Source organism: Cyanistes caeruleus, chromosome Z (genome assembly GCF_971803275.1).
Source record: "Cyanistes caeruleus chromosome Z, bCyaCae1.hap1.1, whole genome shotgun sequence".
NCBI lineage: Eukaryota > Metazoa > Chordata > Aves > Passeriformes > Paridae > Cyanistes > Cyanistes caeruleus.
Window position 1 is genome coordinate 64,547,963 of NC_141732.1, and position 24,332 is coordinate 64,572,294.

The 24,332-nt window shown below is 41.3% G+C and overlaps 2 protein-coding genes across 2 annotated transcripts in view; one reads left to right on the forward strand and one right to left on the reverse strand.

The window, feature by feature from the left end:
• Positions 1 to 4,618: 4,618 nt before the first annotated feature.
• On the reverse strand, positions 4,619 to 23,958 carry SNX18 (sorting nexin 18). Its single transcript, XM_023944513.2, has 2 exons — positions 22,235 to 23,958; positions 4,619 to 7,021 (listed from the first exon to the last, which is right to left on the reverse strand). Exons 1-2 carry the CDS (start codon positions 23,778 to 23,780, stop codon positions 6,768 to 6,770), a joined length of 1,800 nt encoding a protein of 599 aa, XP_023800281.2. The 5' UTR covers positions 23,781 to 23,958; the 3' UTR covers positions 4,619 to 6,767.
• Positions 23,241 to 24,332, forward strand: part of ARL15 (ARF like GTPase 15) — a 284,774-nt gene continuing 283,682 nt past the window's right edge. Inside the window, exon 1 of the mRNA XM_086866969.1 lies at positions 23,241 to 23,429. The gene's annotated coding sequence lies outside the window, so the exon portion shown is untranslated. The remainder of the gene's footprint in view (positions 23,430 to 24,332) is intronic.

Genomic DNA, 24,332 nt, shown 5'->3' on the forward strand with positions numbered 1-24,332 from the left:
CATTCTTCATTTCAAATAATAATGTCATATTCCCCAAAACAGGAGACGGTTTTGATTAAAATTGCAGGATAGAGCTTTTTGACAGGCAACTTCAAAATTCTGTTTTTAGATTCAGTTGTAAATGAGCACAGGAGGGGAACACTGTGGGCTGAACACTTCTGGTTTAATGGAGGGATGTAATTTCAACTCACTGAGCCTGATATTCTTCCCAGTGGAGTCAAGCAAAAAAAATCCCATTGATTTCAAAGTGGGGTCTTCGTTTTAAAAGGAGTTGCCAATTGGCATGTCTATCAGTGTCAGTACAGGAGATGCCTTTTAACTTTAGAAAATTAAGAGTTTTACTGTATCTACAAGTAATTTGTATTTAAATTAACTCAGGGCATGCCTGAGCTTTGCTGCCAACTGCATGAGTCTGAAGTATACCAAAATTACATTACTTACATATATTACACAATTTACTTTTCCATGTATAACCCATACTCTACTGTACTGTGTTACATTGAGAAATTACTGAACTACAAAGCAGCTTCTCAAGCCTAAGGACATACCAGAAGTTAGCCCATGTGGCTAATACAGCTGTCCTGTGAATATACATGCAAAATGTGCTCCAGTGACAAGATCACTCTATGACTCATCTGAGAAGGCCTTTATTGTTCCATTCATGGAATGAAGAGTACCCGATTAGAATCCTTGCTTCTCTACATGTGGCCCCATCCCTTATTTTCTAAATAATACTCACACCTCATTCTGAAGGCTAAATACTAACTTTCTCAGGAGAGATTTGTTTTTTAATAAATCAATATCTGAAAACGAATTTCAAGGAGTTTATACTTACATTTGCCATATTCCAACAATGTAATCTGGGTATACTATTCCTTTTTTGCTGCAAAAGGATTACAAATATTATTCAATTTGTGCTGGTCTAACTAAAGAAATGAATACCTGATTATTTTTTTCCAGACACCTTTGCATTTTGAAGCATTTCCTTTATCCAAAGCAGAATGTGCATAACCTTCAGTAAAAACTGTGAATTCCCAGCATTTTATTCAGCGTAAATCCCGAGTTTAAAAGCAAGCCTACACAAAATGGAGAGCATATGAATGATTTATCTTGCATGGCTTATATTGCATAGAGCCTGGATAGACACAGGGACAGAGCCGAGTTCTCTGGACACTATTCTGCAGGCTGACAGCCACCCGTACCTGATCTTCACTCTGCTGGTCTTTCTCACTGTGCAGAGTACAACTGATGCTGCAAAAGAAACAAGGATTAGCCGCACAACAATCTCCCTGAAAGACCTTAAGCTGATTAGGACAATGCTTTATATATGTGCACTTAACCAGGCAGGGAAGCAGTGCAAAAAGTTCTTTGACCATGTCTCATGAGGTGTCTTGATATACTAGTTACCACAGGCAACTTTAATTCTGAAATATTTTCTAATTTTTCTATTTTTTTACTGAATTATTAATCATAGTATTCCTTAATACAAGAGGTTTTTATGTGCACAATCTCCTAAATTCATGCCCTCTTCCCAAGAAAAAAGCACATGACAGAACACATGAGGCCACATCGACACTCACTGTGCTGACTGTGCCTGAATTATGGCATCTCATTCAGCTCTGAAATCTACAGCTCTTCAACAGTTTTCAACTGCCCACAAGACCATCAAACAAAGAAAATAACTTAAAATGATGAAAACGAGATGTTGCTGTCCTCACCACCAGCAGAACTAAAGTGACCCATTTTCTGCCTGCTCATGATGGCTATTTACAAACAGTAAAAGGCCTCGGATGCTTAGGAAGCCCACGGTATTAATTAGGCACTGTAGGAACAGGCTTTCGTAGTCACAGGGCTTTCTTTCCTCACCATTTTCTTACCTTCCTGTTTCTCTTCAGCTATCTCTGATGTCCACCTTGTTGTAGCTGCCAGGCACAACATCAAACTTGTGTTCCAAGCTGCTGCTCGTCTTCTCCCAAGGCAAAGCCTAAAGAGCTGGCAGCACCTATCGGCAGCTTTTTTTTGCTCAGCCTGTGGTCTGAGAGGTTCAGCCCCCTCTGAATGAAGGGCAAAAAGAATTGCAGACAAAGCCTCATTTAGCAGCAGCTAGCTGACTAAGGTTAGAATCAAAATTGCCTGAAGCAAAGGGGAGTTACAGAAAATATATCTTGAGCACAGCAGAGCTCAGAGAAACTTTAGTTTCTTGGAAATAGATAGACAAATAGATGGGACAAATTTTCACAGGCTGTGCAGAAAGCACATCTAAGGTTGAAAAAGGTAATGAGTCTGTCAAATGTCAAGTTCTTTCTCCAAAGTATGAGAGATCTAAAGATTTCCAGTCAAATTGTTTACTGAATTTAAAAAGAAAAACTCCCCTTTTTAATTTTTTTTATTAACTCCTTTTAAGAAATAGTTGAAAAATTCTCACCAAAGCTTCCCAGAAGAATTCAGGTTGCAGTAGACAACCAGCATGGAAGAGGCTAGCTGGGATGATAAAGGTCTGGCAAAATAATCAGGCGCTGCCAACCAGATCTTGTAATTCATCAAAAAGATACCTGTGTCTCACACCAAGTAATGTAGGTATTTTCAGTGCAGGCAGCTGATTAAAGGTTTTAAAACAAAGCCAATTTTATTTGCAACATATTCTTGCTTTTTTTTCCCCAGGTTTTCCTGGTGCTTGTCTTGCATGTTTTATGGCCCCTTTAAGCTGGGTCTTACAACAGATAAATGAATTATACCATGCAACTGGACCCTGAAAGAAGGTAGCAAGAATGTAGAGAACATGCACAAATCATAGGGGTAACTCTTCTGCAAGTACCACAAAAGGAAAGGGATAGGAATCAAACATCTAGTAATTTTAGTATGCTGCTAATTTCTACCTATAAACCCTATATTTTGAGTAGAAATACTATTCACACTCCACTTGCTGGTGGTTCTTTGTGGATATATTACTCTGATGGGTTCATTCCAGTTTTCACAGGACTCAACACTTTAACAAAAACCAATACCTCAGTGGATCTTCTTGCAGATATCAAACCCCAACAAGCATACTAGATTCTTCCTACTTATCAACACAAAAACTGTGATGCATAGAAAACAAATTACATGAATTACATGAAACAAAAGTGTTTTTGATACAGAGCAAATTTGCTTTCTTTCACTTTTATTCATTTAAATTGTTGTATTTCCTTTGGTGCTTCCATAGTCCTACACATTTCACATTCACATTACTTGTGGTTGGATCCCAGACCACACCACTCATTAGTCAGTCAATCCTAAGTGGTCAGTGTCATACCTGGTCCAAATACAATTAATACTGTAGCTCTTGTATAGTGCAGTGAGCATTAATGGAGTTCAGGCTCCCAGCATCATAAACTCCTAGAATATGCTGAGCTGGAAGACACTTATCAGGATTATCAAGTCCAACTACCGACCCTGAGGAAACTGGCTGCTAACAGGAATCCCCGAGTCACACCATATGCCCAAGAGCGTTATCCAAACTCCCCTTGAACTCTCTCAGGCTTGGTGCTTGGACCACTTCCCTCAGGAGCCTGTTCCAGTGCCCAAACACCCTTTGGGTGAAGAACTTTTTCCTAATATCCAACCCAAACCTTCCCTGACACAACCTCAGGCCATTCCCTTGAGTCCTGTCACACAGAGATGAGATCAGTGTCTGCCCCTCCCCTTCCCCTCATGAGGATGTTGAAGAAGACAGCAAAGTCTCCCCTCAATCTCCATTTCTCCAGGCTGAACAGACCAAGTGACCTCAGCTGCTCTTTATATGGCTTCCCCTCAAGCTCCTTCACCATCTTTTTTACCCTCCTTTGGATGCTAAAAGTTAGTAAGTTCATTATACTGTGGCACCCAGAACTGCCCCCAGCACTCGAGGTGAGGCTGCCGCAGAGCAGAGCAGAGCAGAGCAGAGCAGAGCAGAGCAGAGCAGAGCAGGACAATCCCCTCCCTTGCCCAGCTTGTGATGCTGTCCCCGATGCCCCCAGGACACACTTGGCCCTCCTGGCTGCCAGGGCACTGCTGGCTCATGTTCAACTTGAACCCCAGAACCCCAGGGCCCTTTCCATGGCACTGCTCTCCAGCCTCTCATTCCCCAGTCTGTCTGTACAGCCAGGGCTGCCCCATCCCAGGTGCAGAATTTGGCACCAGCCCTTGTGGAACTTCATATGGTTGATGATTGCCCATCCCTCAGATTTGTGGCATCTGGGGGGCTTCTCTGCCTTTAAGGGAGTTAACAGTCACTCCCAACTTAGTCTCATCATCAAACTTACCCCTTTGAGTGTCCAAGTGATTTATGAAGACAGTGAAGTGGACAGGGCCTAAGATGGAGCTCTGTGGAACTGACTGAGCTCTGTGGACCAGTCACCAGCTTGATGCAACACCCTTTACTGTAACTCCTTGTGCTCCACCCACCAGCCAGTTCACCTTCAACTGTATAATGACTGAGGAAAATAGGAAAATGCTAACAGAGATGTAGACTTGAACCTTTCTGTTCTGTGCAACAATTTACATCAGCATTCCAGTCAAGATTTTCTGGTGCATCCAATTTAACCAATTACTACACCCACTCTTCCTGTCCCCAAATAAATTCACAAATGAGAAAGCAAGGTGAAGGCCATGACAGTTTATTAGGGAAAACTGTACCTGTCTGATTAATGTCATATGAATACATATCACAGCTTAATTTCCTCCCGGACATGAACATGTCATTAATACTAACCTCCTAAAATACTTCAACTGAACCAAGATCAATACCTGAACAGGTCTTAATACCTCCATGTGAAATCAGTTTGATTGCAGTCTGATCTAATTACTTCAAAGACATTTACTAAAACAGTATCTGGCTTAAGCAAACATTAGCCACGGAACTCAGCTCCAACATAGCTCATCCCTCTGTCACATAATTAAATGACATATGGGAAAGCAGGAGAACTTCTGGGAAGAGCTGTTGGGGAAGTGGTGAGTTTTGAATGTAGAATGAGACACAATGAAGAAGGTAAAGAGCAAGTCAGCCCTATTACTGTGGTCCTTCTTTTATGGTCAATCTTGTTTGCAGAAGTGTTTCAAAAGACTGGAAATGGAGTCTTTGCTCACTGATTGTCCTTTCTTTTACAAATTATTACTTGCTTTCCCCTCTTCATGATTCTGTATTTTACTGCTTTAGTTATGTACTAGAAGCCCCACCAAACACAGCTTGTGCAAAACAGCCATCTCCAAACATTTGGGGATGAATCTTAGAACCAAAACTACATTCTTACATGTTATTCCTCTAGAACAGAGGTGTGGGGTTAAACAGAAACTCACATGATCATGTGGAAGAACTGCACATTTCTGCTGCATAGGTGAGGAATGATTTGTACTTAACTGAAACTGTTGCTCAACTTCCTTTTCCAGGCTTTCACTTGTTTAAGCTATTTTTGATTAATTTAATTAAACAAAAAAATTAAACATTTTGCTTCCTTACAAAGCTTTGTTATTTTTTTTAGGAGAAAAAAGATAGGATAAACAAAAACTGTCTTTCATACTGACCTATAAGAAGGAAACCAATAAGTAAGAAATACCTTCAGACTTAATTAAAGGGAAATAACCTCTTCAAAAGATAGTGTTTACATATATATAAATGCACCCTGCTTGTCAAAAATATTTATACAAAATTAAGACAATTGTTAATTCTTGAGCATTACAAACATAAAAATACCACCTGTTTTCCAAGTCAGTTCAGCCTAGACTTCAGATCATTTATACTACTGAAAATCCCCAAAAACTTTTAACTTAGTAAACTAATGAATCACAGTGGAGTTTCATCTCAGACAACTGGCAATGCAGATGCAAGTCTGAAGTTAAACTGAATCAGCAACTGAACAAAGAGCAAATAATTTGAAACTTAAAAAATATGTTGCAGCCACATAGGTTGCATTAATATCCCCTTGATATATGCAATTTTTATTAGACTAGCTCTTCAAATTTCCACTTACAGTAATGCTGTATACAAAAAAATCCCAAAAACCACCCCTCACTGTATTATTTATTTCAGAAAGGGAATTAAGTGGTGATTTTTTGTACATGTGTTTAACATCCTAGTACATATAACACATAGTCTCCATTTCCAGGGAAAGTGTGAATAAATTTAACTTTTCCCTTTTGAGCCAACATTTATCATAAGAAAGTACTTGCTATGCAAACTGGATGGCAGCTGATTTTTTTCCAGTCAGTGTGAGGTTTCATCATCAGTTCTCATCATAGGCATTAACCCTTCATTCATTTAATCATAAAAATGTGACATACTAGAAAAGGAAAAATAGAGTCTAAAGGCACAGAATCACATAGCTGCTCTAGTAGGAGTCTGTAAACAGAATTGTTTGAATTTAGGAAATCCAAATCTAGGAAAGTAAAAAGGCATCGAAGCAGGCTTTTATCTACCCAACTTCTTTAAATACCCAAAGGGCTTTGAGGTCTATGAAGTATGCACTAAGATACCGTATTTCAAAAAGCAATAAGGCAAATAGTATACTCATTATTTCAAAAAAGTTACAATGGTGTAGGCATACACAGTATAACTTAGTTACAATGCATGGTACTGTTTCTACTACATAGCCCTATAACTGTTTCCTTTCTACATATTCAGAGATTAAACCCGGGTTCCAGGTGAACATAAACCCATCCTTGTACCGCCATCTACCACTGGCAACAGCTCTTCAGCAGCATTTGCTCTGCCGCCTGGGTCACATTCATGCTGAGTAAAGTCCACAAATCAGAGACTAAACACTGTCATACTTGTGAAGAGCTTCTTCAAGCTTTTGTGTCACTTTTTGAAAAAAGAGTATTTGCTGTTGCAAGAAATGCTGCATCTGTGATTTAAAGTCCCTCACACGAATTTTGTGGAAATGATTAATTTCTGCAAGGGTTGCAAAAGAAATAATGTTACAACGTTCTTGAATGCCCTCAGCTTTTTGGAGCTCCATCTTCCCCTCTTCCACGTGCCGCTTACTCTCCTTTACTTTGGTAAGGGCTCCTGTGTAAAGAACAAAATGAAACAGTTGAACTGTGAGGACCATGTAGACTCAACTACTGAACTTTAACAAGTGACTTAATAACAATAAGGATTTACATAAGGCTTATTCTCAGTGTATTTACAGGCGTGCATATACATATGTGTGAATGAAAAGGAATAAAACAAAAGCTTTTTAGTGTAAGAAAAATCACATACCAGTGGATCCTATGTAAAAAATAAAACTCAATACTTTTTTCAGACTTGAGCATGCAAAAGTTACTAAAACATCCTATTTCATAATCTTAAAAATCAGATGGTGTCCTTCAGAGAATAAGTAATCATTATAACAGTAGAAGAGCAACTGAAAGGGTAAGAAAACTGGTCAGATCAGCTTAAGCCTTCATAAATACAAGAAAAAATAACCTTGTTAAGAACTGGACTATGTGAAATATCCCTTTTCCTAATCCTGCTGAAATGTCAAAAGCATATCTTAATACACAAAATCTTGTCAATACAAGTTTTTGCTTTTACACCAGAGATACTCCAAAACTAATTATTAACTGAGAATCTAAAAGCTTAACTCAAAGTCACAGATGCCCAGGTAGACCTTAAGCTTAAGCAGTGTTGTAAAAGGTAGTAGAAAAGCAGAGTTACAGAGCTGACAATCTTGCCTCTCCAAATACCTAATTAAGGCACACACATCCTACAAAAGGAAAGTATCATCCAAAACAGACCTACCCAAAGCAAATCCAAGACATACCAATATATATCTTAAAACTTTCATATTGCTGAACTCAATTACCCACAGAGCAACTTCTTTGTCTTAATTATTACATACTTATTTTATTCATATAACTAAACCAAATCAGAAAAAGTACAGCTTTTATCATCTCACTAGATTCTTGTTCCTTTAAATATTTGTAATGTAACTCTCCTTTCAGATTGCACCTCTGACATGTGACTACAGTGTGCTGGCCTGAAGGCCAAGGGCAGTGTCTGTCTCTGGGGGCTTCGAGGAAGAGGCAGTATTCCACACCTTCCTGGCTCCCATGGAATAAGAGTGGGATGGCCAAGAGCTTGACACTGACTGCTTTTGCTGATTGACCTTATCATCTCCAGCCTGGCCCCAAAAACACCACTGAAAATCCTTTTCTACATGCAGTCATGCCAGCAGTGACACTGTGCCAGAAGATCTGTATGTTGTCATCTAAGGAATAAATAAGCTGTGAGGGTATAATCTGAAAAATACTTAATCCCTTCTCCTACAAAAAACACTTATTTAAACACATTTAGGCTTAGCAAAAATTTTTCTATGCTCTGCGGGCATGACAGGAATCCATGCACAGCTGTGAAAAACTGAAATTTGGGACTTACTGGAAGCCAGATGTAGCTTTAAATAAACATGACAACTCTTCAGCTGTGATGTGGGAAACAGCCTTAGATGTTATTTCTAAAATGACCAAACTGGAAAAAAAAATACTGAAATTCACAGCACCAGCAGCTGAAAGCATAATTAAGTTACAGAGTATGTATGATCGTCAGATTATTTTACATCAATAAAAAGCATATTACCAGACAAGACTGCCCTCCAGACTAGATTCACTATGCGAATTTTTGCTATTAAAAATAAAAAATAAAAAGAAAAATAAAAGGAAAAATATTTATAATTAGTGAAGCAATCCAGTGGGAAAAGTATGGTACAATCATTAACACTCCTCTGTTAATGCATATGGATCATACTTGTCCTGTAGTGGAACTTCCTTTAAAACCTGGACAGACTGTAAGCAGATGTCAGCACTATATGACAGCTCATACATACATATGTGGAAGTATAAAGCTATATTTTTATATTGCTTGGGGTTATTTTTGAAATGTCTTTAAATGAAGCTTTTAATTATTAGTAATATAATTAATCTTCAAATAACTACATGGTGGGGAAATTTTATCTTATTTTAGGACAATCGAAGAATTCTCCCTAAACACAGGGAAAAAAAAACCCAACCCACATGCTTTACTCTAGGAAGAAATTAATTATTTGTTTTAAAATGACATTTTAAATCTGTTCAGTATCTACTGAAGTTTGCATGACTTAGTTTAGCAAATCCAAGTAAAATGTTGCTAGTTTTCATGGCTTTGAAAGCATCTTAAGTAACAAAAAACTCCCAAATTTTCTCCAAACACCTTTCCATACTCTAAACTTCTTGTATTGTAATCTATGTGAGCTGGAACAGATTTACTTATGTGGAAGGTTCAATGATTCATCCTACAGTGACCAGAAGGATGAGGAATTTGGGACTGGAGAGCAACCTCTTGTGTACATCCCTCTTAAAGAGAAGAGTCTTGTGGAGAGATGCGCCACTAAGTGATGGTAACCTGTAAAGACTCCCAGCTCACCACCCGGGACCTGCTGCATCCCAGGCTGCACACCATGAACTCCTCCAGCTCCATGCTCACTAGTCGATCCATCACACTCAGCGCCTAATCCAGCACCTCACAGCTCCTGCTGCCACCCTTACGGGACACTGAGGTGAGCAAGGCCCACTGGTCTAGAAGTACATATGCAGAAATTTCTCCTGGTTTCTGATTTTAATTATGTGAATATCTAGTATTGGTTTGGATAATCAAAAAAAGCAAGATGTATTAAAAAAAAAAAAAAGAAAAAAAAAAAGAATAAGGCTGAATCACAGCTGTCCAAGAAAAGGCTAGAATGTATTTTAGTTAAAAGGAACATTAGGAGCCACCTCCCAATGCTCAAGGAAGCCTACTGCAGAGTACATGCCTGGGATAAATATACACCAGCACACTGTTCCCAGAGGGATGGAATACATAAAAATAAATTCTTGAGCTTTTTTTAGACCCAGATGTACAAATTCTGTTCAATCTTGCTCATGCATTTAAAGACCTTCTGTCAGGAGTCACTTTCCAGTAATCAGGACTAGCTTCCAAACATGCAAAGAGGGCCTGGATTAAAAATGATGCAAAAAACTGTGCAATGCCTATTCCTGTTTTTAAAGGTGGGGAAAAGCTTGTAGGAATGCTGTTTGTCATTGCCCAAAGCCTTAAAGTAAACAGGCTCTGGTGTTCACTGTGGCTACGAGTTTATAAAAGTGACTCAGATTTCAGTCCTTATTTTGAAATATGAGATTAGACAACACAAGATGATATAAACACACTTAACAAGGGACATTTGTGCTAGCAAAATTTGTGCTAGCATATTGTGCTAGAAGCCAAGAAAACAGGGACAATGTAGAGTTATCAACAGGAAAAAATAATTTCAAGCCATAAAACACAGTGTAGTAATAGCAACTTAAATGGGTGCTGAGAAGTTACGAGGAAATAAATACTTGTATTGAGACATTATGATACTCATGTAAACATGAAATTGATATGAGGTAGAAGAGTCATACACATTCAGGAAAAAAATATCCTGAACCTGAAAGCACATAGGTTTGGGTCAAACGAACTATTTTCACATCATTCCAGTAAGAATGTTTTGAGATTGTGAGAAGTATCAACTAAGGATGGGTTACATACACTCAATCTCCCTCCACACAGGAAGTACTCGTGTACTCCGTGATGATGTGTATGTGTCTCCAAGTCCAAATGCAGCCTGCATTTGGAAGGCAGAAGTTCAGGGGTTCCTCTCTTGCAGACTGCAATCCAGACTGCTTTTCACTCAATTCCTTAATCTCCCTAGGAGGGCAGGCCCTGTGACTGCCAGCACATGCAATCAGAAGCCAAAAGCAACGATACCTGTTAATGATGTACTGTGTTCCCCTTTCTACCTCTTTTCAAAACACCCAAACATCAGCTCTTGAGTGCTGCATGCAACAGCCAGAAGTGAAACATCAGCTGTGTCTGAAGCTGCTAATCCACACAAAGAATTCTTCAGGGCAGGAACCCTTTTTTTTTGCTCTCAATTTGCACACTGTTTACTACAATGACATCTGTTTCATGGCAGAGCCTGCTCCAGTCTTAAAAATTACAAACAGAACATTGCTGTAGCAGCAGCAATTTAACTGTGTACAGTAATGCTGCATGTGGATGAAACACAAAGAAGCATCAGTTTAACACTGCTGAATACAGCACCTGAAGCAGTAGTAAGCACTTGTTGATAACTGGGATCTGAAATTCACAGTCAGTCAGAAGAATCCATTAAGTCCAACTTGAAAAACTCACCCAGACTGTAAGACCCAGCAGGTTAATTTTTTATATCCTATGACTGTAATGCCTTTATCATTGCAGCTATTAAAGTATTTCTTTCACTTTGGTGATGAATTATACTTAAACAGAGCAAACACTTTCTTTTAGAATCGCTCAGCACTTGTACCTCAGAAATCTTGGGCAAATAAAATTATCCATGCAATAAATATTTCATCTTTCTACTATCAGCAAGCTACAAAATAACATTTAGCACACCACTTACTAGAAGGTAAAACAATATTCATGTGTCCAGCGTATTAAATACTCTAATAGGATGCATGATGTGTCCTTCATAGCACCTTAATGAAGAGAGAGCTTTGAACTAGTAAACAACTCCCTTTGCATTACTTTTATTACAAGAAATCTAAGAAACCATCTCTAATGGAAAAGGAAAAAAAAACATACTCATGATGCTGCTTTCATAAAAAGATGTAAAAGCAGATAATATAACTAGAAATATTTTCTTTTTCCCTCCTTAAAGATGGGATTATTAAACTACAGGTCTTTGCTTAAAGATTTGAAAAAGCAAACCCTGGGTAGCTCACATGCATGGAAATGTTATTTCCAATCCTGCAGAGTGCTGCCAGAGCAAGTAGGTCTACATGGCTGTCCCTCTTACTCCAGATCTAGCAAAGATGTTGTTACAAGATGTCTCAAATGACTAATCCAATAAAAGAATGCAAGTGGCCTGGGGAGAGAGATGATGCCTTAGCTTTATCAATGGCTTAGCTATGTGATCCAGGTCAGCCCTGGGTTACACAATCATTAGCTCCAACACAAGGGAAACTGCAGAAGCTTCCACTAGCGTCCTGGTTTCAGCTAGGGTAGAGTTAATTTCTTCTCTGTACTGTTACAGTGCTGTGTTTTGGATTCAGAATGAGAATGGTGTTGATAACATGCTGATGTTTGCGTTTTTGCTAAAGTGTGTTTATTCCAAGTCAAGGACTCTTTTTTCCTCCCCCAGTCTCATGTTCTGCAAGTGAGGAGGTGCACAAAGGAAAATTGTGAGGGAATACAGGTGGGCAGGTGATTGGAACTGACCAAATGAATATTCCACACCACAAAAGTAATGCCCAGGATATAAGCTGGGGGGAGTTACCCAGCAGCACAGCAGATGTGGGTTCAGGAAGGGGCTCTGGTATCGGTCAGTGGGTGGTGAGCAATTATATTGTGCATTTGTGCATTTCCTTTTTATTATTATTGTTTACTGTTATTATTGCATTTCCTTTTTATTATTATTGTTTACTGTTATTATTGCATTTTACGTTAGTATCAATTATTAAACTGTTCTTACCTTAACATACAACTTACACTTCAAGTTTCCTCCCCATTCCACTGGGGTTGGGGTGGGGGGAGAGAGAGGAAGGGGTTGAGCGAGCAGTTGCATGGTGCCTAATTTCCAGCTGTGCTCAAACCATGACAATGAGATAACATGGCGTGAAATTCAACTCTGAAAAAATCCTCAGACTTCTCCCTCTCGATTGAAAGTGAAATAGTTTGTAACAGAACAGAGATTTTGCTACACTGGCAGATTATTTTCTTAAGAATGCTCTGAGCGCTGATTAACAAAAGAAGCCTACACTGAGATTCTGCAAATTCTTTACATTTTCTAGCCAAGATTTATAATGGAAAGCAGTATAATAGGAATTTGCCTGAAATTAAAACCAGAAGACTTCCTCAGTAGAGTTCAAAATGAAGTCACTTTTTAATCTACACAACTCAAGCACTCACACACAAAACAGTCTTCGCTAGATATTTCAATGTTAATTAGCTGTAACCTCATCTGATTGTCTTAACTTATAAATTAATTTAATTAACACAAACCAAATTAACAATGATGCTAGAGTGCACAGTGTAAAAATATATTTTTTTCAAAACTACCAGGGTTACTGATAATTTAACTAATGTCTAACTAATATTTTTAAAAGTTTTAAATAATATGATGATTAAGATCTGATTAGATTCATTGAGCATACATCTGTCAGCATCTTGAATGCAGAGACTTTAAAACTTTTATCTCGTAATGTATTGCACACTAGCAGTCTTCTAAGCAAACAAATGACCTTATTTTAGACACTAAAGCATATTTTAAACTGTGTTTGTGAATAGTTTTGACTTTACAAGCACAGTGATGTCTGAAAGGAGACCCACTAGGAATCATTTGACTGTAAAATCCTGTTAAACTATGTGTACAGCGCTCTGTTATCACAAATATAATATTTTGCATCACACCCTGAGAGGCAAATGCAACTAATGCTGGGTTTGCCCAGTTCTAAGGCACTCTGTACTTTTTGGCACTCACATGTACCATTTAACAGAGTTTTTCTTTGGTGTGGTTTCAGCTGGCAGTGCAGTCTAGGGGGACAGAAAAGAGTAAAACATAAACTAGGCTGGTCACCAGAAACACAGTACAATTGCCCATTAGAAAGTTAGTCATGTTTTTCAGGACCACACTTGAAAATTTAAGTAAATGGCATTTGCAGAAGTACCAAGATGAAACCTTTCAGTCATTTTTAGTACTTCTCATTAGTTTACATCTAACTGGGGCATCAAACAACCTTTTTAATACAGAACTCAGCTTTTCCAGAATTGGAATTTTCCAGAAATCTATTACAGTTTGGTTGTCACAGGTTTTCTACACTAATTTTTCCCAATAAGGATGCTAGGAAGAAGCATTCTATGTTAAAAAGATACTACAGACTTTTAACAGCTTTGGTAAATGCCCTGTTCATACTGCTGACTTCAAGATAACAGCCATCAGAAATGATGCTGTCCATGGATCAAAGAAATTAATTTTCAGTTAGAAAAGGTTAACAATAAATGAGAAGAAATGTCTCCTCCTCCTCCTCCTCAAAATGGACGTAAGCACTATTTCATTAAATGCTGACTTCTTTCAGAATTTTTGTAACATTCATGGGATGTGGATGGACAGGGGAAGACGGGTAACACTGTGTATCAATGTCCATACACTAATACTGAGAGAAGTAAATAAATGCAAGTTCCACTGACTCTTACATCACTGCTTTATTGGGGTACAGTGAAACAGCTGCTTTTGGATGTTGTTTTCTGTTCAGGCTAAAAGGGAAACAAAGAATACAATTTATGGTGTTTGCTTGTCCATTATAACCTGCTTAGTTCCACTACTGTCGTAAGATGAGCAAATAAAACATGTATAGCCTGTTTAACATAAATTCATATTAAAGGAGTCAAGATAAAAATGAAATCCAGATACTGATTTACTTTATCCTAGTATCCTTTAATTGCCCTTAGATTTCTGAATGCTGTAGTTTCTTTGTAAGAACAAAAAGAAGTAGAATTCCTGTTGCAGAAAAAAATATTCAAGGTAAGCCATCATTAATGCAACCAACTAAAATATGTTATATAACACAAAAGCAGAACACATGAAAATTATAATATAACGGTACACTCACATTATTTATAAGAAAAGCTTCTTTAGCATACTGCTAGCATATAAAGATTCAAAATCATAAAAATTCTAAAGAAAGTTAGAATAGTAAGTTGCTTTCTACCATGGGACAACAAGGCAATGTAAACTGAATCACAGGATGAACCTGCTTCTCATATTGTTAATGAATGACCTGCATGTAAGCATAAAAAGGGTAGCTTAGTTCATTATGGTTCAACAGAGATTGTCCACCCATGATGTGTTCCTATTAAAACAAGGGCCAAAGAAAAATTACACTTCTTTCTGTTCTGCTGCAATAACAACCCAAAGTCACTGGCAAGAACTGAACAGATTTTTTGATGTTAGTAGGTGGTTTGGATTTTTTTTTTTTCCATTTTATTTAAGTCCTCATGGCTTTCATGAAAGATACAAACAAGACTGTATAAGAAAGCACATGTCATTTGTTTGCTCTAGTCTGCTGATAAGGCTCATATCTGGGGACTCAGCCAAATGTAATTTTCTATTTTTTTCAATTAAAATTTTCAAATTCTGTGCAATTTGAACCAGGCAATTTAAAATGCATAAGGTGCCAACTGCTTAAGTTTATACAGTCTGCACTTACTGACTTGGCATTTTAGCTGCTCAAACAAAGTCTAACAATGAAGTCATGGAAAGACGCTGGAAAGGCTGAATCATGTCCTTGTTTCAAAGGTGACTTACAAACTGAAAAAGTCAGTCAGCTTGTTTATTTCTGATAATGTGCTAAAAGAGAATTGGAAGAGCTCAAGGAGCTTCTTTCTATTTTCAGTCTACCATTTCCTGTCTTCTGTGTTTGGATGGAAGCCCTATCAGCTAGACTAGGAGCACCCAGAGCTTCAGGAGAACCATCCCACTATATAGATTCTTCATATGTCTCTCAAAAGACACCTTCAAATATTGCAAGACAGTATTGGGTAATGCAGCAGCAAGCAGACACTGTTACATCATCACTGTAACAGCTATGGGGAGGCTGACATGGCAGAAAAGAGAAGTCATCCAGGAGCAGTACATCCTTTCTCACCAAAGCTCTTACACAAATGAAGTACCCATCTCTTTTTACTGCTGAAAAGGGTCATCGGGCTAGGATTACATGCCTAGCTCTTACCCAGCAGCTGCCTGAATTGAAGCCCATGCAAAGTGTATGCATCTGAGGGACAGACAACAAAAAAAAACCCATAAAGTGGATAAAAGGAAAAACAGTGATGACAAAAACCATGTCTGCACAACAAATCAAAGAGCTTAGGAAGTAAGCATGAGAGAAAAGCACTGCTTTTATACTGTGATATAAAGTTTTAGGTGTCAATATTAACCAGTTTGATTTATTAATTAATTCAAATGCCACTTCTCCCAGTGGGAAAGAGGGAAAAGGAAGGTGAAAATGTTAGAGAGTTCCAGGTTTCAGTGGTGTTTAGGTTTTCTGACGCTTTAAAATTCGATGTATTTCTGCCTGGATAGATTTTGTCACCTACAGTTTTGTAAGATATTCTAAAAACACAGCAAGTGCACTCTTTAAAACTTATGTCTAGAATTAAGTTTGCTTCAGGTGAATCAGATCATTTGCTGTATTTTACTTTTCACAAACCATGACCAAGAAACAATAAGTCATTCAGGTATTTTTAAAAATAATTCTCTTAAATCCTGGCATGCAAAGGAAATAGAATTTCCTATATTTCAGGAAATGTTTAGACCACTTTTACAGATATCTTTTGTAAAAACCATAACCAAAAGTTTGTCAAACATTAACATTGTAACATTAAGAGAGAAGAAATCTGGAAAGCAGAGATGAAACAGCGCGTTAATCTGTACTTCTTCCACTTTCAGGAATCACAAAAAGCCAATTATAGTAATTCCTAAAGCAAAACTTCAAGAAATCTGAAACTCCTCCAACTTCTCTACTCTCACTAAACAAATACGAAGACAAGAGAGCCAGACTAGGAGCTAGGATACTAGCATATGTTGTCTCCAATTCCCACAAGTGCATGAATTTTCTGAACCTGAACTTGCATGAGCCTGCAATGAGAACTTGTGTTGAAGATTACAGAAGTAGGAAGATTGCATCAAGTTGAGTGACACTTTAGCAATTAATACATAGAAATTTATTTTACCAAGAATGCCTAGGGAATTTCCCTAAGTAGATCTTAAATGCATAAAAGGTATCATCCATTACAGATGGGAAGCTGCTTTGTTCTCAAAATTAAAAAAACTGAACCAGTATTTCTTGAAAGATACGCCAGTTCTGCATCAGAAAATTACAAAAATGCAGCTTAGTTTTTTGAGCCTCTGGAACTTAATATCCCTCTTCTGCAAATGTTTTGCTGGAGGCTATAAAAACCTGTGTATCTGTATATATACACTATAACAAGTGTATCTGTCTAATATGTACCTTCCTTTCCAAAAACCCACGTACATGTCCAAGAACATTTTCATGCAAGTGCATTAGAAACATTTACCTACAAGGGGTTGAGGTAGGTTATCTACCTCAGATTCATGAAAGTATTTGGGTGTTTAAAAGCTTGAGACACCATTCTGCCATTGTCTACTCTATCCATACACCATTATTTTCCCTAATCACTTAGTTTTCCAAACAAAAACTATAGAGCAACAAGCTGTTGTAAGGGATGTATGCCTTGGTACTGATATGTTCTATGCCAGCCTCAGTGGCATAACAAGTATTTCCCGGAGGAAACGTGGGGTTTCCAAATGGGCACATTCTTTGCTGTAGGACTCAATCAAATCAATCATCACACCTGGACTGTATATCCCGTAAATCATCTGTACATAATCACACTTGGACCTGGTGTATATGAAACCAACAAAGTTCTCAAAACATTGACCTGTTGATCTTTGACTGGCATGTGGTACAGAAATGTTCAAATACTTCCTCTGTCTCTAGTTTGGCAGGAACTTTTAACTCTTCCTTTCCTGCAGAAAATTCCTTAAACACTAAGACCTCAAGATGAAAGAAAAGGCATCTTGTAAAAACTCCTGTTGAAGATATTGCCACTTCATAAAATATCAAGGCACAAATTACACAAGTCAGATCACATATGATGTCCTCAGCACAGAAAGCAGAAAGACCTGAATCCCAAAACAATTAAAAGCACAAGAGTTAACACATTTTTCTAGTAAGATGCAGACAAAGCAACAGTAAGGCTTACACGGATTTGGTTCATAATTCTAGAGAAAAAGACAAAGCCCACACAGAGGGAAACATTTACCTCTGTGGCTCTTTTTGCATAAGTTGCAGAAAGTTTTTAAATAAAACCTCAGACATGCAGAGTTCTCAGTCCATCGCACAAAACACACTTAGAAATCACATTCAGCAGCTCTTCAGCTAATTGGAGTACAGCAAAAGCATAACAGGACAAGACAGTTAAAATTACAGAATCACAGAATATGCCAAGTTGGAAGAAACCCACAGGTATCACTGAGTTCAACTCCTAGCCCTACGCAGGACATCCCAAGAGTCATACAAGGTGCCTGAGGGTATTGTCCAAATGCTTCCTGAAATCTATCTGGCCTGGTGCTTGGACCACTTCCCTCAGAAGCCTGTTCTAGTGCCCAAAACCTGTCTGTGAAGAAGCTTTTCCTGATATCCAGCTTAAACCTCTCCTTACACAGCTTCAGTCCATTGCCTCGGGTCCTGTCACTGGTCACCAGAGCAGAGATCAGTGCCTGCCCCTCCTCTTACCTCACAAGGAAGTTGTAACTGCAATAACATCTCCCCTCAGTCTCCCCTGGGCTGAAGAGACCAGGTGACCTCAGCTGCTCCTCATATGGCTTCCTATCCAGAACCTTCAGCATCCTCATGGCCCTCCTCTGGATTCTCTCAAGTAGCTTAATGTCTTACATTGTGGCACCCAAAACTGCCCCCAGCAGTTGAGGTGAAGCTGCCCCAGAGCAGAGCAGGACAATCCCCTCCCTTGCCCAGCTGGTGATGCTGTCCCTGATGCCCCCAGGACACACTTGGCCCTCCTGGCTGCCAGGGCACTGCTGGCTCATGTTCAACTTGAACCCCAGAACCCCAGGGCCCTTTCCATGGCACTGCTCTCCAGCCTCTCATTCCCCAGTCTGTCTGTACAGCCAGGGCTGCCCCATCCCGGTGCAGAATTTGGCACCAGCCCCTGTGGACTTCATATAGCCGGTGATTGCCCATCATCTGTTGGGGTCTCTCTGCAGGGCCTCCCTCCCTTTGAAGTCAGCAGTTCCTCTCAGATTTGTATCATCTCGGAACTTGCTTAGTGTCCCTTCCCGTCCTGAGTCCAAGTCATGTGTGAAGATGTGAAAGCAGAGGGCTGAGGATGGAGCCCTGTGGAACTCCCTACTGACAGGTGTCCAGTCTGATACCACCCCATCCACTGTAACCCTTTGTGCCTGACCCATGAGCCAGTTCTCACCCATCCCAGGATGTGTTTGTCCAGCTGTGAGCTGGGCATTTTGTCCAGAAGGATACAGAGAGCTAGCGATGAAAGTTTTACTGAAATACAAAAAGATCACATCAATTTGCTTCGCTTAATCAACTGTGTGGTTTAACCTTGTCATAAAAGAAAGACCCTATAAGCAGGACTTTCTTCTCATGAAGCTGTGCTGGATGTGACCAAGGACTGCATTACCTTTCAGGTGTTTTACAACATCTCCCAGAATAATCTTTCCCATAACTTTACCAGGCACTGAAGTGAGACTGACAGCCCTGTGGAAGGGGTCCTCCTTCTCACCCCTCTTGAGAACATGGGCAACATATGACAACTTCCAGTCAGCTGGGACCTTTCACGATTTCCAAGACTGCTCAAAAGTAATTGAGAGGAGTTTTGTAATGACATCACCCTGCTCTTTGAGGATTCTTAGTCCTATTAGGCCCCATAGATTTGCAAGGATCCAGCTTGAGCTGGGAGGGTTGACTGGGAGTTGATCATTCTAACACTCTTGGTCCTCCAGCTCTATGCACAGACACAGCCGTGTTTTGGTACAGCTGCCTTTGTTCTTCCATCCTTCTCAGGTCCAATATGATCTTGGGTTTTATCCAAAGTAAAAATACCTATTTGCATTATGAAGCAGAAACAAGAGCACTATTACTAATTTCAGGGTTCACAATTTTAAAGGCATGGCTATTTACTCAATGTATGAGTCAGGCTGCTGCATCTGCTGCTTATAAGGGCACTTTGGTGTCATTTTACTGCTTAATGAGTTTGTACACTAGAAAATAAAACCCTTGAAGAAAGATATATCAGCTCTATTTTTCAGATTATTTCTTATCACAAACACAGTTTCATAGTTGTTGACTATACAAACAGGTATTTGTATACTCTACAAAGACAATATTATTTCCCAAAATTGGCAACAGTCCCAGACAGTAAATTTAAAAGAAAGCCTTTATATTGCAAGGACACCAAACAGTTTGTATTTTCATCTGAAGTTTACAGACTGGAATTGAAAAGCTGTACCTTTTTAAAAGTACCTCTTAAGGTAAAATATAGAGTGCAAAACATGACTCTTGGTTTTCCTCTAGTTTGCTGTCATGTAACAGAAACAACAACAAACACACAACCCACACAGCTCAGCTCCTGTCATGACCATGGACACTCAAGAGACACTCAAGCCTCTGCCATACTTTTGAGTATGTACCATGGATGACATTGTGAACACAGTGCTAGCTAGCTCAGGGATGCTGGAGCATTAATAGTTGCATTCTGGAGAGCTGGACATTTCTCCAGGACACTGTCCTGCTTCAGGACAGTGCTCTAGCCCAAAATCAGTTCTACATCCCTTATGCTCACACACTGCTTTAGTTACTTACATGAACCTTCAGCAGTTCAGCAAGGTAAACTTAACCAGCAAGTGTAAATTCAAATAGAACAACAAAAGAAATAAGAATGGTTTCAGAACACATATTATTCCCAATCCTCTCTTCAAAGGCTTGTCTCGAAAAATACTTCAGTGAAGACCTCCATATAACCTTAAAGCTTGAAGATGTATTATTTAAATAGCATATACAGTCTGCTGGATTTTTCCATCTAATAAAAATATCCACCGCTTTATTTTTTCCAGAAGCTTACAGATAATCCTATTAGATGACAACTCACTTTAACATGCTCTGCTCCAAAACATGAGGCATTGCCAAGGCCACTCATCTCTCCAAATCTAAAATATTTTAAAGCTGTTATCAAAACACAATACCACAGCAGCTAGCAAAGCAACTCCTCAAATGTGAACCTTCACACTTCCCCTTCTTCTTCAAAATAAAATTAAGTTTCCACTCACAGTTTTTGGTATTTGACAGCAGAATGGAAATGGGAGTTTGATGCATGCAATTTTTTGAAAAGCTTGTTTTCTTAAAAAACAACAAATCGTGCACTTTGTAGCAACTCTCCTTCCTCATATGCAATGCATACCTCTGGACACCTGCCTTTTTGCTTTCTCAAAAAAAACTTTACCAAAGTTTTTCTACCAAACTTAATAAACTTTTCCAGATGCAAAAACTATGGAAATGTCATGTAAGGACAAAAAGACTGATTTGCCCTGGGTGACAAATCACTTTGGATGCAGAAAACTACTTATAATTAATAACTTTCTAATTAATAATTTTCTACAAAGCTCATACATTTTCTTGGGTAACTTACAGATACCCATTTCTGCAGAGCATATGTGATGTTTCTTTTTCTCTTTTACAGCTCAAACGCCCACACCATCTTGGACTTTAAGATGAAAACTACAGGTATGGAAGATAACAGAAAAAAGAATTAACAGTGGACTTACCTACTTGCAATGGTAAAGAACGTATGACTATCAATAATTTAACATCACCATCTCCACATACACAGTACTACAAACTTCTGTTTATCTGAATAAGTGTCATAAGTTGTGCAGCAGATTTTTTTTTCATTTTTGAATTTCTTTCTGACAGATCATAAAGTACCTTACAACTAGCAATCTGAACCAGGAAAGTGTGTTTCAGCTAGAAAGATGCTGAAAGGATAACAGGTGAGCAGCATCTGTTCATGACAATAAAGGCAAAGGTTGAACATCTCCAACTAAGAGCACTGTAGCTGACCAATACACTTTCAAAGACAACACAAGACGCTTAGCTGAACAACCATACCCCAGCAGCCTTAAACACCTCATCAGACTGATGCTGCAAAACACACACCTCCACCTGCATCTTGAACAGGGTGGTCAATCAGAGGAGTACCAGCATCCTCATATTACTTCATTACCTAACAGACTATAGATTTAAGATACCTCACATACCCCAGAGTAATAGATGTTTCAATACCACTCGATTTCCATGGTTTGTAAAACAAACCAAATAATCTTTAATGTATAGGCAGTTTAGTTAGACATGGTTGCTTTCAGAGATACATGGTGAAACACAGCAACCTCTGACCAGCAAAACTCCTAACTATGTTTAGGCCTTTGGCACAAAACATCACTGATTTATTTTCTGTAGTTCTAGGGAGAGCTTACCTGAATAAACACAGGAAGATTGAACACAAGGCCAGCAAGCCAGACACAGGGCAAATTTAGCTCCTGGTTCCTGTATCAGCAACCAGGCTACATACCACTAATACATAAAACTTAAAGGGTCTTACCTTTCTGCACATGGATGATGTCTGGAAAATTGGCCAAGTGCCCCTGATACAGCGCTAACAAATCCATCACAGGATCTAGGTCCTGACGAGGCTGATCTGCAAAGAGGTCCCCGATGGCATCATAGGCTTCTGCAGTGAAAGCTATGGCTTGATTGAGGCCAGCTGAAAAGGCCTGCTGGTCCAGCTCAAATGCCTGACTGAGGCACTTGAAGGAGTGCCCCACCTTCTGGTATTCCTTCTTGAAACCAGTAACTTGTTTGCGGGCAAACTCGTTGGCTGTGTGATTAAGTTGCAGGGCACTCTCATCCATCTTCTTGGTGAAGGCTTTGAAGCCATCCACCTGGCTTTCCACCTCCTGCAAGTCCAGGCTGGCCCCAGGGCCTGTGGGGACACTGATGGTCAGAAAAAAGTTGGCACCCACCATCTCATCCTTCTCAGCCTTGCGCTTGCCCTGTTTCCAGGCCTTCTCATCCGTGCTGGGACAGGTGAGGAAGTGCTGGAAGGCATCACACTGAGCCAGCACGGGGTGGCTGCACATGTGGTCCATCCACCAGGCCAAGCCTTTGCGACGTTTGGAGATGAAGTCCTCCTCAAAGCGGCCAGTGGCTTGCTTCTCTGGCAAGTGGGGCACGGAGATGACAGGAAACTTCTCAGCCAGGCGCCCATAGAGCCAGTCAAAGTGCTTGTAGCGGCGGTGCACCTGCTGCCCAGTATGGCTGGGCACCAGCTTGTAGGCAATGTAACTTTTCATGCCCTTGAATTTGGTCTGTTTGGTGGGGTCCTCGATGGAGCACTGGAAGGGGTAAGGGTTCTCTTGCCACTCGGGGCCCCTGGAGCCCAGCACCACGCACAGCTTGTCCCCGTCCTTCACGAAGCCCGACGCCTCGCCTAGCACGAAGGCCTCTCCACCGGACTTGACGAAGGTGGAGAAGCGATTGAGATTGCGGCTCACAGTGGCCGAACTCTTGGCGGCGCCACTGCCGCCGGGCGGGTGCGGGTGCCCCGGTGGGTGTCCCGCGCCGCGGGGCCCCAGGGACGGCTCGGAGCGGGTGGACAGGCGGTACCGACCCGGGGCGCCGCCGCCCGCCGCCTCGTAGTCGGGATAGGAGCTGCCCAGGGCGCCCGGCTCGTCGGCCACCGTGGAGCTGTCGTCCCAGTCGTCGTCCCAGTCGTCATCGCTGCCCTGGCTGGGCTGGTAGGAGCCGCCGTAGGGCGGGAAGGGATACCCGGCGGGGGGCGGCGGGAAGGGCTCGGCCGGAGGCTGCTGCGCCGCCGGTTTGAAGGCGGCGGGGGGCGGCAGCGGCTCGAATCCGCCGACGGGGACGTTTGCGTAGCGGGCGGGCGGCGGCGGCTCGGCGGCGGGGGCGCGGATCACCTGCACGTAAGAAGCCGGGAAGAGCCCGCGGTCCCCGCGGCTGTTGATGCCCTCCAGCCACCCCTCGATGTCCTGCTCGCTGCACAGGCTCAGCACCTCATGCTCCCGCAGCGAGATCTCACCGGGGTTCTCCGACCTGAAGTCGTACAGCGCCCGCGCCCGCAGCGCCATCGCCGCCTGCCGGGGCGCTCCCAGCGCCGCCGCCCCTCACCGCGTCGCGCTGGCGGGACTGCAGCACCAGAGTGCCGCCGCCCTCAGGCTCCTCGTCTTGTCGGCGGCCTGCCCGGTGCCGCTCCCGGTGCCGCTCCCCGTGCCGGCGGCGGGCGCGGGGCCGAGCCGGGCCGTCCCACGTCGCCAGTTGCGCTAATCCAGAGCCGAGCGGCAGGGCGGAGCAGCCGAGCGCAGAGCGGCCGCCCCCATCGATGGCACACCCCTCACCCTCCCTCTACGCCCCCTGCCGGCCGCGGGGTCGGGGGCCGCTCTGAGGGCGCCCCCGGGCCCGATGTCGCTCAGCTCCGCAGGGCCTTCGCCGCTCGATCGCCGCCGGCGCCTCCCGACCCCTGGAAGGCGCGTCAGCGCTTCCCCGCGTCCGGCCGGGAAGCTTCCCGAGCCCCTCGGGTCTCCTCCCCGCGCTCGGTGCTGCCGCGGCGGGATCTGCGCTACGCGGGTGCTGGGCGGCCGCGCTGGTGCTGCTGGCGCTCCTCCGGCTGCCTGCTGCGTCCA

What these genes read in the sequence shown, in the direction of transcription:
- SNX18 (XM_023944513.2), bottom strand. Translation starts at nt 23,780, where the DNA reads ATGGCGCTGCGGGCGCGGGCGCTGTACGACTTCAGGTCGGAGAACCCC. An exon ending in CATCATCCATGTGCAGAAAG is followed by an intron (nt 7,022 to 22,234) that starts GTAAGACCCTTT and finishes TTCTTTACACAG; the next exon opens with GAGCCCTTACCAAAGTAAAG.